The sequence below is a fragment of the Brassica napus genome, chromosome A1 (assembly GCF_020379485.1).
Source record: "Brassica napus cultivar Da-Ae chromosome A1, Da-Ae, whole genome shotgun sequence".
Classification (NCBI taxonomy): domain Eukaryota; kingdom Viridiplantae; phylum Streptophyta; class Magnoliopsida; order Brassicales; family Brassicaceae; genus Brassica; species Brassica napus.
The window spans coordinates 20,440,800-20,454,333 of record NC_063434.1 but is presented as its reverse complement, the minus strand read 5'-3'; the positions used below and the strand labels follow the sequence as shown (position 1 = coordinate 20,454,333).

Here is a 13,534-nt window from a genome sequence, read left to right as displayed (position 1 = left end):
CAGTTAACAGAGAATTTTTTATTTGCTTACATAATTAGTTAGGCATGGACATTTAGGTACCCATTCAGATATGGATTGTTTTTTCGGGTTTAGGCTTTTTGGGTTTTAAAATAGGCTCTGATTGGATATTATAAATTTCTGGGTGGGTTGGGTCTGGATGAGTTCAGTTATGATGTATAAGAACCTAAAAGTATCCAAATTATTAATATATCTAAAATGGGTTCAGATACTTATACCAAATAACTATATTACCGATTCGATCCGGGTCTTTTGAATACAATTACTGTAGTTATATGGAACTACCTTCTCATCTAATGAGGTTTTCAATACCACGAGTCCGTCATATATGTGTGATCGCTCTAGTTCCTTTTATACAGCTAGACATAGTCTCTTACATAAACATATCTATACCAGTGTTTTTAAAACCTGACCGACCCGGTGGTTAGACCAGGTTCAACCATGAACCGGTTATGTAGTCGTGTTGAATCTAATAACTCGTTCGACCATGAACCGATCAAATGGTCGGATTGGATCTCAAAGTTATTGAACTCTATAAAATTCACTAAAACCATCAAAATTATATAAACTAACAATATAAACAAAAAAATTATATGTATAATATTTTATATTTGATATACATTTATATTTAATTATGTATCATATTTAATAATTTTAATTTTAAATTTATATATTTAAAAATTATTGAACTAGATTATTGAACTATGTTTGATCTTGTTGAACCATATTAAACCGTGACCAAAATAATTTTCGGTTCGGTCTGGTCTTAAAAACATGGAAGATTTTTAAGTAGCCAAACTGTGCGACCAGGTGTATGCTTTTCTACACTTTTCTTTGATAACTTGATATTAGTACATATATGAAAAGTAGAAAACTAGAAATACATATCTAAACAGATTTATAATTAGGTAGACATGTTTCTTAGATAATTTTACTGGACGTCTGGACAACATAACTATCTTTGATTTAGTATCTGTCAAATTACAAAAAAAAAAACTTATTGTTAACATATCAATTGTTGAAAAGTAAAATTTATTTACGGTATTTGAATATCACATTGTGTGTTTACAGAGTTAAAACAGAGAAACTATATATTACTATAACGCTGTAAACACACAATGTGATATTCAAATACCATAAATAAATTTGACTTTTTAACAATTGATATGTTATTTTCTATGATTGGTGATAAAATTAGTTGTATATGATCTCAAGTTTTATCATCTCCACTGTATGTATGTGGCTCTGATCTTCTCTACTCTATAGGTCGATTAAATGCATTGTGTACTTAAATCAAGGAACTTCCTAGTAACAGAGCCTTAACCGAAATGATTCTGTTTCTAAACCTAAATCATTACAATGTCTTTGCTCATTCTAAACATTATGAACCATCATAACTTTGAAACAAAACATTACTACACATACATAACACCAGTCAAGAACTGAAATGAAACTATTATGCAAAGGATATAGAATCCCAATCTGTTTGTTCCATTAACCCACTTCGTATCCTTAAATATTGTACAAGTTTTTAAAAAATTTACACTAAATTAATAATCTTGAAGAAGCCTAAATAAGGAAAGGTCAATATGTATAGATTGATCTAATATACACAAATCACTCAAATCAGTTATTCTAAATACTTCTCAGTTAATTCTCTGAAATATTTTATTCCCATTTCTGTCAATTATCTTTTAATATAAATGTAAACATCCTTTCAAATATACTACTCATGCACTCTTTCTCCATCAAAGCTTTGTTTGTATAGCTATGAACTTTCAGATCATAGCCGCCGGTGTGATAGGAATCTTGGCGACAGCTTTTTTACTTGTAAGCTGTTATGTTTTGGTTAATAAATGTAGGCGCGGAAACGACGTTCTTAACAGAGTCACCTCATCGGGACGGTTAAGCAACGACCATGATGACCATTTCATGTTTTATTCACCAGAGTTCAGAACCAGCGAAGAAGGAGAAGAGAAGCTCTCTCAAAAATGCTCTGCCTGTATGAATGAGTTTCACGTAAATGAGACTGTGAGGGTTATACCACACTGTTTTCATTTGTTTCATATAGATTGTGTCGACCCAAAAAATGTCAATTGCCCTCTCTGCCAAACTAGGTTTTCTTGTGAGTCAAGTGTCCATGCGGATGAGATTACTGCTCCCAACAATTCCCCAGTGAATGTGTTGCACACCGTCGTGATTAGAAGCGAGGATGAGTATGAGATCATTGAGATGGGTATATGGAACGGTAATAGCACCAGTAGTGATGAGATAGTCTAAATTCTTTATTTTGAACCCCTAATGGGCCGCTTGGCTTCTTTGTTTTTTGTTTTTGTGTTTTGTTTTCGTGTTTAATTCTATAATTATTTTCTTATTCTTAATAATATATTGAGATGACTTTTTCTTAGTCAAACGAGTTAATGAGTTCTATTGTGACGTATGAACTATTGGACTTTTACGTTTGAGAAACTCAAAAAATCTCATTTTGCTTATGAAAGAATATTGACATATTTAGTGTTTCTTCTTTAAATTTCGAACAGGGACATTAATACACCATTTCACGATTATTAACTAAAATAATGTATCTACCACCGTATGATTAACTATGTTATTACAACGCAAAAAAAATATTACATAAACGATTTTACAGTCGATAATTATATATCACCATATGAGAATACACGTCTGACTGCGTCATTCCGAGCTGTCCTATAAGGTTCATGTTCGATGATACGCTCTACACTATGTTGAAGACTTCTTATAACTTTTTTTTTATAATATGCATAATTTACGTTTTCTAGAGTTTGAACCCAAGACCTCCGGGTATAGAAACATTAATAACTCTTAGTAATTACATTAACTACATTAGAACAACCTTATCAATAAAGTTTCTCAACTTGATATCTAAACTTTATAATATTAATATTTTAACATCAATTAACTGATTGATAAAAATTTATTACCTAATCAAAATATCCATATGCCAACACATGGTAAAAATTCTTTCAAGAGTATCTAAGAAAATCTATTTTTAGATAGTTTTCTATTCTCTTTCTTATTTTATTCTATTTTTTTTTGTAATTACTTAGATCCCTATTAGATAGTATCTTCTAGTGGAAGTGCTCTTACACACCATAGCCATTTAGATTGATTGACTTGTGTGGAAGTTTTTATTGATAAATCTATGATTTTTCTCGGCATAGAAAAAAAAACTATGATTTTTTCTCGATGTAAATTAATTTCCGTTGAGATTTGTTTGACTTTATCTTTTCTAAATATTGTGTGGTAATTATATTGGTGTTCAACTATTTTTATTGTTAAGTTGTTAATAGAAACTATGGAACTCTTACATTTATTTTTAAATATAAATTGTGTATATATATTACAATTGATTTTAAAGTTGTATTTATTCATTGCCTTGTGTCTAACAAATTTAAAATAATTTAACTCACAAATTGTTGTTGTTATTACTGAATCATAATAAATAAATAATTATTTAAATAAATAAAAATCATAATAATTTTTAAAAAAAAATAAATGCTTTTTTATGTTTTTAATGATACTTTTTTATAATTTTCTTTTCAACTATCAATAGAGATGTTTTGTTTTTCACTCTCACTCACATTTTTTGTTCTAAACTCTCTTCTCCCTCAAATATTTCTTCAACTGTTATATCTTATATTTATCTACATATAAACTATTATCAAGTACAAAAGGATTTTCAAAATCTCCATCTCCTTTACCGATGAAATCTCGGAGATAGCGTCCACTTTCGACGCAAAATCCGGTGCAAACGAGTGGTGGAGACGTGAAATAACTGGCAACCTACGCCAGCGGACGCCACTCTACTCGCCTGATACACTTTTTGGCAACTTGTTGCGGCAGAGTACGATCCTGCGATAGGTCCATCACCTCAAGGGAAAATTCGTCCTTCTTTTGCCGATGAGATATGTCTTGGGCCGATACTATCTAATCATGTATAGTTTGCCAATATGAACTTCTTCTAGGTATATTGAGCTAATTGTCTCATATTATAACGTAGAAACAACACAAATGCAAAAAAGAAAAAAAAAGTTAAAATAATATGAAGCTAAACTCTTTGACTTTTTGAATAAACACAGATTTACATACAGAAAGTATAAACAAAAGTAGAATATTTTCTTTTTGTTTAGAAAACAAGGACAAGAATCTGAAAAAGGAAAGAAACAGTGAAGATTTCATACACAAGCCAAAATGCTACATAAAGCTATCATACGGCGGCTCTGAGGGCTCCTCTTGCTGCTTCTCGTCTCAGCTCATCCTGTTTCCCACTGCCTCGGAAGTACATATACACTTGCTGCTCAAACCAAAAAAAAAACAAAAAATAAAACGATTTGAGATTATAAACACTGTTAAAAAAGCAGATAGGTAGATAGATAGATAAAGTAGTGACTGGGAGTTGAATAGAGAGAGACCTGAATAACCCAGACGCTGACCACTGATTCGAGGCAGAAAAGCCCAAACCCAATGAAGTAGAATATCTGTAAACAACAAAACAATATGGTCAATGATCCATAACAATAAAGAGATCATGTTTGATGCTTTTATCTCCGGATTTGTTTTAAGATCATCAAAGGGTGAATGCTTACCCCAACCAATGTATTACCGCTTAAGACATCTACTGCAGGTAAGATCCCACTGTTACATGAAGACAAATCGATTGTAAGAATAATTTTTCAAGAACCATAACTACCTTAAGCAACTGCACCTACATGTGAGTGTATTTTGGAGTTTTTAATAAAAAATAGGAACCAAAACTTGTCTTTGCGTTGATAATATACCAAAAGCAATGACAAAATAAACTTCAAATGTTGAGGAAATGTTTTTTTTTTAAAGAAAACTTACGCAAGAGATTTGCCTTTGAAGACAACAGGTGGAGCAACGGCAGCAAAGACACAGAAAGCAATGTGGAGCTGCAGCAAGAAGAAGGTTTCAGATTTGATATTACCCAGAAAAAATGGTAAATAACATCATATAAGCTAATCGCCGCTCACCATATAGAACATGAAAAACCATCCAAAGCTCAATGCACTATCAGTTCTGCATACATTCAACAAAAACATATGAAAAGCGCAGTTAAAAAAAATACTAAAACTCAGAACTATGAAATTAGAGAACTCCAAACCTGAAGGCACGGTAGAGGGGACGATACCATAACACATAGCCTCCTGGGACACCCGCTATGAAGTAAATAAGGGCAAGAAGCCATATCGTCACTCCTGAACAAAAACAACCCATGTAAGTTAAGTTAACTATGCAGTAATGAGGAAACATGAGATAAGACAAACCTTCTCCCTTGATCCAAGCTGTAGTAATGGCAATAATATTCCAGAATAGACAAAGAACCAACCCTGCCGAAGAAAGAACCACTTCATAAATGTCTCAACAGAAGGAAGAGAAGAATGAAAATGTGAAAAAGTAGGAAGGACTACTTATCATAAGAAACGTACCCAAATAGGTAGCAAAGGCAACATACTGCAGCCTTTGGAGATGAACAGGAATTTCATTTGCAATGTCATGGTGGATAAGTGGGAAGATAGGCGGCCAGTTTTTCACTTCAATACTTATTCCAGCTGCATAATAGAGAAAAGAGAAAACAGTTAAAAGTGTGACTTGTCGACTAGACTTTTTTGTAAGAAAAAGTACCTCGTGCAGCAGCATCTTCTTTCCGCTTCACCTCCTACATCGAACCAAAAGAAGATAAAAAAAAAAGCATTCAAAAGAGCAACAGTGCTGCGGCTAGATAATAGCACCAAGAATTTGTATGCATATTGATGCCAAAGGCTGTAACATGTACAGCTTAAAAACAATTCAAGAACCGAGAGGAAACGTGTAAACAATTAAAACTAGTTTTAGCAGATAAAAATACCTGCTCCCTTCGTCTAAGGTCAGCTTCTTTGGCTTGAAGTTCCTTTTCTTTCTTCTTCAAATTCTAAAATTGTCCCAACAAAGCTTTATTATAACTAATAATCCCCACATAAAAAATAAATTAAAGCAGCTCCTCAAATCTCAAACCAACCAACCAACCTGTGAAGCGGATCGGTCATTGTCGAGAGGAATGTCAACGGTTCGACCATAATCGAAACCAACAGGCTCTGGAGGCAAAGGCGAGAGTCTTGAGTTCGATGCAGCCGGAACACTCCCACTATTATTATTCTGTATTTGATTCCAAAATCAATTTTGCTTAACGAAAACATTTTTTGATTAAATCAATGAAAGCTACAAATCTCTCACAAATTTTCAATTCCATTTTTTAGCAACCCATCGAGATTTCCCACAAGTCCATTATTAATCCCGCAAAAAAGTTAACCTGAAGTGAAGAAAGCTTACAGCGAAAGGATTGACTTCTTCTTCCTCAGCGAATGGATTCCGATCATACTTATTAGCCATCGCTTCAGGAAGATTAGAGCTTCAGAAGACTTTGCAATCGATTTTAAGATCTTAGCACACGGACCGAGAACTAGCCAAATACTATAGTTTATTTTTCCTCTCTTTTTTAATATATCTTATACTACACAAAAGCGCGTCTTATTAATGCTTCGCTAGAGCTTGATCCGCGCTTCTGCGAAGATATTAGTTTCTGCTTAACAAAAAAAATATTTATCTTATATAAATGGTAATATATATTTTAAATTTTATAAATATTAAATAATTATTTAATATGTTTCTAAACACAGTCATTTTATAATTTATAATAAATAATTTTATTTTACTTTTTGATCCGTCAACTGTTACGACCATATTTTTAAAATATAACCCGTTTGTTTGTTCAAATGTATTTTTATGGATCAAAAGTTTAGTGTAAAATAAAATAGTTATCTATTTTTATATTTGATTTATATGAATAAATAATTCAATATATTATTTGCAATTTTGTGGTTTATATTATGTATTTTTATAACACTTTTATGTTTTTTAGACATATACCAAAATAAAAAATAACCATCCTGTAATAATAAAATCTTGTTACATTTTTTATATTGATTAAGTATAATTTATTGTTTAGCCAGATTATAGAAAATATTTTTTAAATAAGTAAACATAATTTGTTATACTTTATTTTAGGAAAATGCATTAATTAAACTATAAAATATAAAAATACTAAAAAGTAGGTAAATTTATTATTTCAGTGGCATATAATTGTAAATAATTTTCAAAATTATGAGTTAATTTATATTTGTACTTCTATTTTAATGATATAGATATTTGAGTATTTCGTTTCCTGAATAATACTACTGTATGTAGTTTATTATTTTGTTAAATATCTTTGATCTCTTTAAGTACTGTCATCAGCAACGTAAGCAAAAAATTAAGTACATTAGGTTTTAAAAAAAAAGATATTACTCCCTCCGTTTTAATATGGATGATGTTTTAGAAGAACTATTTTGTTTTAATTTATACGAAGTTTTGAAATTTTAAGGTTAACTTTAATTTTATTAGAAACTGTTTAACTAATTAGATTTTATAGTTTTTTTTAATAATTGATTAATTGATTTAAAAGTTATATTTTTAAAATACATTTTTGAGAGAAATGTAATTTTTTTAATTTTTGTGGACTAATACCAAACAATTAAGTATTATGAAACGGATGGAGTATTATTCAACGACTGACTGTAGTTTTCAAACAGTTTGAAATTTCTAAAGAGAGAAATGATATGGGAAAAATAGAAATGGTCCTTAGGTCAATGATCTTGTCTGCTTCTAAGGACGTTTGAGAATTGTCTTAAAGTTATAAGAAAATAAAAAACGAGAATAAATAATTAAATCAAATTTGATTAGCATTTCAAAATTATTACAAATCCATTAGTTTTGTTTTCTCTAATCTTTCATCAGATTTTATTTGGAAACTTTCAAGTTTCATAATGAGGAAACAAAAATGCATCCGCCTTCGCTACATAAAACAAACTCGAACGAATTTGATGAGACAAAAAAGTTTTCACATCTCAGAAACAAGAAAATAGTATTTTTAATACAATCTTTCTAATTTTATGAAAATGATTGAATGTTCAGTGTGATATTAACCAAAGTTTTATAAAAGGTGTTTTATATAGGAAGAAAAAAGACTTGAATTCTTATCCTAATTATTTTTATAATGACCCCAATTTAATATGAACTTTTTTTAAGAAAAAAACATGCTCAATCAATTAGGGAAGATAATAAAAAAAACTACACTAATCAAAGCGAAGCGAATGATGATTAACTATTTAACAATGAACAAAACCTTTTCTCTATATTTTATCTGATTTTTTTTTAAAGAAAAACTGCATGTGATTATTTTCTAGTCTCTTCAGCTTGGCTCTGCAATAAACTTGAAATCACACTACTCCGCTTAAATCTCCGGTTATTGCTGATACGATTCCTGGTCGATGAAGACCGGTCGATCCAGTTCTTGTCTTCCTCAACCGCTCGGTTCCATCGTTCTTTAAAAGTTCGAAGCTCCCATGTTGACTGCCTCCGTATCTGCTCATCATCAAAACACACAAAAAGATTACACACCCCTGCTCTCGACGCAAAGGCAACATATTCACCATCTGGTAACAATAAATAAGAACTCACCTCTGTTCTTGAATCAAAAGTTGCAGAACCGCGTCTCTGTATAATAAAGTAAAGTAACCCAAGTTATGATATTTCTGTTGTTAATGTAGTCTAAGAAATGAGAATTTAGATGCTGAAACAGCGCCTTACCCTTGTGACTCCGCTGCGACCTGAGTTCTGTGGAAATAAAGAAAAGATCATTTGTTAAAATTTCGTGTATATAAAAAGAAGAATATTGTGGGGGAAGTAGAGGAGGAGGATATATATATATTACCTTCTTCTCGGGATAACCACTTCCACCTAGAGTTTGAATGCCTTGATGGAATATATATTCACTGTCCACTATCCCAACTTTCTTGCTACGGTCACCCTATTAACAAAACAAACAGACTCATATATATAGAGAATGCCATTGGTGAATGATGTCTCAAGGTTCTTTTAGAAAGACAACTGGATTTTACCTGAGCACAGTACCCAAGTTTCATATCCATTCCCCACCCATGAACCAGATCATTCTACAAAACCGCAATAAATCAACAATAAGTTGGACGCAATGTCATTAGAAGTAGGTTTAAGGTGTGACAAAGATCATCTACTTGTATTAGATTCCAAGTGCAAAACCAGGCAGATCTTGAAAACACTGGAGCCATTCCTTCAACAAATCTAGAAAATAGACAAACAACAATGAGAGAAGGTGGGAGTAATGGTTGTAGAGAAGTCTTAAAACTTTATGTCACTTAAAGAAATATTACCCGGTGCAGGGAGGCCCTTCACTAGTATTTGAGCACTTCATATTGCCTCTACTATCATAAACTCGTCTGCGGTTTTGGTAACCAATTTGGTTTAAGCAACAAAACATCAAGAGAAGGCCTTAACAACTAGGAACTCACTCACCTATGAAATACATTTGTTCTAGACCGGACTGTGATTCTATGGTGAACTTCGGTTGAGTTTGGGTGCAAGGCCGGTTGAGAGATCTCAAGTCCTGCTTTTTTAACTATCTTCAAGTATCTGCGGCAGAGATAAAGAATGCTTTAGGAACTAATAATAATTCTACCTTTATGAGTTGTAACTTTACAAGTGAAGGAAAATGGAATATTACTTTTGAGGGTTGAAGTTCTCCACTCCAAGATCTTCATCCCAAAGGAAAACATAATCGTAAATGGAGACGATATCAGGATGGAGAAACCGTTTCGCAAACCACCTGAGAGTACAAACCAAATCTTGTTCCACTATAAGAAATTAAATAGACACATAAGTTTCTATATTGAACACAATCACTATGTCTACCATTTTGTCTGGTTATGTGCAACAATGTGTATGGCTTTAGAGCTCCACTCCAGATCCCACCATTGATCCATGTTTCCGTCATAATGAAACAGAATCACAGTGAAATTCGCCGGAAGAAACTGAATACAAGAAACAAAAACAACATTAGAGAGGCCTAATCTCTTCGCCGCCATAAGTAAATTCACTACACACACAAAGCATGCTTACCTTCTGTACAACAGCGTCCACATTATCCTTTTGTTTAAGTCCTACCGGCATTGCCAACAAGTTACGGTTTGTCAATTCACCTCCCTGTTATTAAAACAACAACCATTCATCAGAACTTCCTCTAGCGACATTTATATTTGATTCTTCATTAACTAACTGAAGAAAAATCTAACCTTTGACCTCAAACTAGTACTTGACCAAAGAGGCTTTAACTCCAAATCTGATCTAGGCTGTATGATACCAAAAGGCAAGCCTTTCAACTTCTCACTCACAGGTTCAGATTCCTTAACAAGATCAAATCAGAATCAAAACTTTTGGACCGGCAATGCATAAAACATTAGAAAGAAAGAGGAGGAGGGGGTAGAAATAATGTTACCTTTGCCATCTCAAAGGGGTAATCTGTTTCTTCTATCTGAGTAACACATAAGTACCAAAACAAGAGAAATTTACTCGAATTGTCACTCATAACAAAAGAAGGAAAAAAACAAAAACAAAAACAAATATTAGACCACATAAATTACCTGTGTCTGTTGATACTGGATATTAGTGGTCTTATACCAAAAGATCAAAAGAAGTGTACACATGAGAGCCATGACCGGTTTCATTTTCCAAGATGACTTGCCCTGCAAAAGCTTTCCCACATCAAAATTTAAAAGTCTAACACAGCATATTTAGACCCGTCAATCACGCAGACATCATCACCTAGTAACACAAAACCAAAAAAGAAGGAAGCTTACCCCTTCTTGAGGGTTGTTTCTTCTCTTAACAAGTGACTTCCATGATTTAATAGACGGTAAATCATGCTCCATTATCTATTTTATTATTCACCGACCTACACACAAAAGCAAAAGTTAATTTATTTCCATACAGAAACAAAGTCATTTCAATAAATTCAAGCCAGTAATAAGAAAAACTCACCAAGAGCCAACCACAGTCCTTGTGTCCCCTTGACAAGGAGAAAATCAAACAGCTCTCTCTACAAGAACAGATACCAAAATCTCAGTTCTCTATAGGCTGATCTAGGCACATGCAAGAAGGTACCTGTCTAAGAATCTACACGAGAACCCACGTTACAAACATACCCAAAAAAAAAAAAAAAATCAGAATCAGACGCTTGAGCTACCTAATGATCTTTCAGAGAGACAAAAATGGAAACTTTTCTCAAAAACCATCAATGAGACAATATTTTCGGAGATTAGGAGATGATAGATAACACAGCTCAAAGAAAGAAACAGAGATAACACACAATCACTCTCCCAGAAACTGACCAGCACAATCTGGACCACTGTGAAAGCGAAACTCCTACGGAATCGAATAGAAAACGATGAGTTTTTATTTAAAATAATAAAATTTATTATAATTTTCTTTTTTCAGATCTAGTGGAAGTAAACTCAAAACTGACGATGATATGGGCAATGAGAAAAATAAAATTAAAACAAAAAAAAAAAGCTTTGCTTCGGTTACACATTAATAATCAATTAATAAACATCAAAACATGGTCATCAAAGCTTTTGTTGTTTAGACGGTGCATTTAATTTCGAAGATGGGATCTTTTAACTACAGAAGACAACATCATAAGACAAACACGAAATAAAAATAATAGAGATTCTTCGTCACTAAGAACATCAAAGAAAGGAGTGGAAAGAAAAACCTTGAAAAGGAGAAATCTGAAGATTACAGAATCACTGTGATGAAGCTCGTTAATGGCACCAAGAATATGGCTTTAGAGATGATAGATAGAGAGAGATGTCTTTGCTTTTTAAACTGTGATTTTTTCACCAGAACAGATTTCTAGAATCGATCGAAACCAAACCCAACAACAAACTTTTCTAAAAGCGGAATCGAATAGAAGACAACAAAATAAAAAAGGAAAAAGCTTTGGTGGTGGAGTGACTCGTGTCATCTCTCTCCTAATTATTTATAAAAGAAAAATATAAATTTAATCGTATTTTAAGAGTTGGATTCTGGGACCGAATATGGGATTTGGAAGAATAATTTGATAGAATTGAAATAAAATTAAAAAAAAATGCATTTTCCGTGTCTTGCGTTTACTCAATTATATAACAACTTCAATAAGAGACAGAACATAAGTGTCTTTGGTTTGCTCCTAAAGCAACTCCAAATGCTTTCTTTCTTCTACTTTCTCGAGTTGTTCAACTAGAACATGACTTCTTTGCCTAACTCGATTTTTGATTGGCTTTTGTTTTTCGGTTTTGCCAATGTTTATTTAACTTTAAAGATGCTAACCCTTTAAACCAGAGTAAACCATCGTTGGCTTAATTATATGACAAGACTAAAATTACTGCTTGAGAAAGTAAAGCCCATTTTATACCGGAGTAAATCATTTTCGATTTCTTTTCTTGTTTTCTTGTCTCACGAATCAGACGTAACTAAGGCTCCAAGGACTGAAGCGACTAAAGAATATACAACCGGGTCTCAACCAATTGATGAGATTCAAGTAAGAGCAGAGTGTTGGGGAGAAAGAGACATGGCGCAACAAAAGTACAACGATTGTGTTCTCCTGACTTTGTGTATGTGAACCTATGAAAAAAATACTTTGACAATAGCAAAATATAGTATAAACAGAAACTAAATGAGAAAAAGACTTTTTACTAGGAAACCTCTTTGATATGAGAAGAAAAAACCTATGAGATCGTAGTCTATTCAAAAAAGCCACTATATAAATGTATATGAATACAACCACATCCTCCATGTTTAACAACGTGAACATAACAGAGACTCTAAGTACAAAGAGTTATCTCTAACACAAGAACAACAACAAGAGAACAACACAAAATTTCGAAACCGGCAGCAACAAAATAACCTATGCTCACTAGGAATGGATTCGAGAGAGAAAAGAGTAATCTCACCGTAGAAATCCAATATAAACAAGTCGACAATACATCTGCCAAGTTTCAACCCAATCAGAGAAGATCTTACTGTCGGATTGACCAAACACTTAAGACATCAATGCTAAAGAACTAAAACGGGCAACTTCACTAAACCTAGACAACATAAAATCCAACCGTTGAAATCCAAATCCTTTTAGTGAAACTTTAACCCACTGAATGAAAAAACTTTCCACAAAATATCAGTCTGATTAGAATCTGTTTGACCCTCCAAACTTACCTTGACAAATTCAAAAGAATTATATCTCTTACTCTTTTTCTTTTTGCTTTTTTGAGTCTAGCTACAAAAACTGAGTTGAAAGATTTTACATAGTATCTCACTAACCCTTAAGATCCAAGTATTAATCTTATGGACTAATACTGATGGCCCATCTCCAAATTTGATTATTTCCAACCAAACTCACTGGATTTTTTCCATCTAAGAGGAACCCAACACATAGCAAGATGCGAAGGTAATTAGGGAACATAAACTCTTTTCATATTAGCCAATTCAGAAATTAGCTCGATGTCATTTGTTTGTTTTCTAAAGCTAAACA

At 32.6% G+C, this 13,534-nt stretch overlaps 3 protein-coding genes across 6 annotated transcripts; 1 reads left to right on the top strand and 2 right to left on the bottom strand.

Annotated features, from left to right (window-relative positions):
* Positions 1-1,788: 1,788 nt before the first annotated feature.
* Positions 1,789-2,298, top strand: LOC106422440 (RING-H2 finger protein ATL16-like). Its single transcript, XM_013863232.1, has 2 exons — positions 1,789-2,020; positions 2,090-2,298. Exons 1-2 carry the CDS (start codon positions 1,789-1,791, stop codon positions 2,296-2,298), a joined length of 441 nt encoding a protein of 146 aa, XP_013718686.1.
* A 1,805-nt stretch (positions 2,299-4,103) lies between these two features.
* Positions 4,104-6,610, bottom strand: LOC106422400 (secretory carrier-associated membrane protein 3-like). The gene is made up of 12 exons (XM_013863196.3): positions 6,388-6,610; positions 6,085-6,213; positions 5,927-5,989; positions 5,704-5,737; positions 5,508-5,630; positions 5,346-5,408; positions 5,183-5,276; positions 5,052-5,097; positions 4,903-4,970; positions 4,647-4,695; positions 4,473-4,538; positions 4,104-4,354 (listed from the first exon to the last, which is right to left on the bottom strand). Exons 1-12 carry the CDS (start codon positions 6,445-6,447, stop codon positions 4,268-4,270), a joined length of 882 nt encoding a protein of 293 aa, XP_013718650.2. The 5' UTR covers positions 6,448-6,610; the 3' UTR covers positions 4,104-4,267.
* A 1,591-nt stretch (positions 6,611-8,201) lies between these two features.
* Positions 8,202-11,998, bottom strand: LOC106422404. 4 transcript variants are annotated; one of them, XM_048736254.1, is made up of 18 exons: positions 11,741-11,998; positions 11,131-11,142; positions 11,008-11,065; positions 10,827-10,921; positions 10,611-10,712; positions 10,466-10,501; positions 10,263-10,373; positions 10,090-10,173; positions 9,883-10,001; positions 9,695-9,796; positions 9,487-9,603; positions 9,345-9,410; positions 9,189-9,255; positions 9,054-9,107; positions 8,867-8,962; positions 8,743-8,769; positions 8,614-8,649; positions 8,202-8,517 (listed from the first exon to the last, which is right to left on the bottom strand). In XM_048736254.1, the coding sequence occupies exons 4-18, from the start codon at positions 10,896-10,898 to the stop codon at positions 8,329-8,331; spliced, it is 1,278 nt and encodes a 425-aa protein (XP_048592211.1). In that variant the 5' UTR covers positions 10,899-10,921; positions 11,008-11,065; positions 11,131-11,142; positions 11,741-11,998; the 3' UTR covers positions 8,202-8,328. The 4 variants fall into 4 exon arrangements, with proteins under 4 accessions (XP_048592211.1, XP_022575655.2, XP_048592216.1 ...); XM_022719934.2 differs by having other exon boundaries at positions 11,008-11,142; XM_048736259.1 differs by lacking the exon at positions 11,131-11,142.
* Positions 11,999-13,534: the final 1,536 nt, after the last annotated feature.

What these genes read in the sequence shown, in the direction of transcription:
- LOC106422400 (XM_013863196.3), bottom strand. Translation starts at nt 6,447, where the DNA reads ATGGCTAATAAGTATGATCGGAATCCATTCGCTGAGGAAGAAGAAGTC. An exon ending in ACCTTAGACGAAGGGAGCAG is followed by an intron (nt 5,738 to 5,926) that starts GTATTTTTATCT and finishes GGTTCGATGTAG; the next exon opens with GAGGTGAAGCGGAAAGAAGA. An exon ending in AGCTTGGATCAAGGGAGAAG is followed by an intron (nt 5,277 to 5,345) that starts GTTTGTCTTATC and finishes GTTTTTGTTCAG; the next exon opens with GAGTGACGATATGGCTTCTT.
- LOC106422404 (XM_022719934.2), bottom strand. Translation starts at nt 10,898, where the DNA reads ATGGAGCATGATTTACCGTCTATTAAATCATGGAAGTCACTTGTTAAG. An exon ending in GTACTAGTTTGAGGTCAAAG is followed by an intron (nt 10,174 to 10,262) that starts GTTAGATTTTTC and finishes TTTTAATAACAG; the next exon opens with GGAGGTGAATTGACAAACCG. An exon ending in TGGACGCTGTTGTACAGAAG is followed by an intron (nt 10,002 to 10,089) that starts GTAAGCATGCTT and finishes TCTTGTATTCAG; the next exon opens with TTTCTTCCGGCGAATTTCAC.
- LOC106422440 (XM_013863232.1), top strand. Translation starts at nt 1,789, where the DNA reads ATGAACTTTCAGATCATAGCCGCCGGTGTGATAGGAATCTTGGCGACA. An exon ending in CTCTCAAAAATGCTCTGCCT is followed by an intron (nt 2,021 to 2,089) that starts GTATGAATGAGT and finishes TGTTTCATATAG; the next exon opens with ATTGTGTCGACCCAAAAAAT.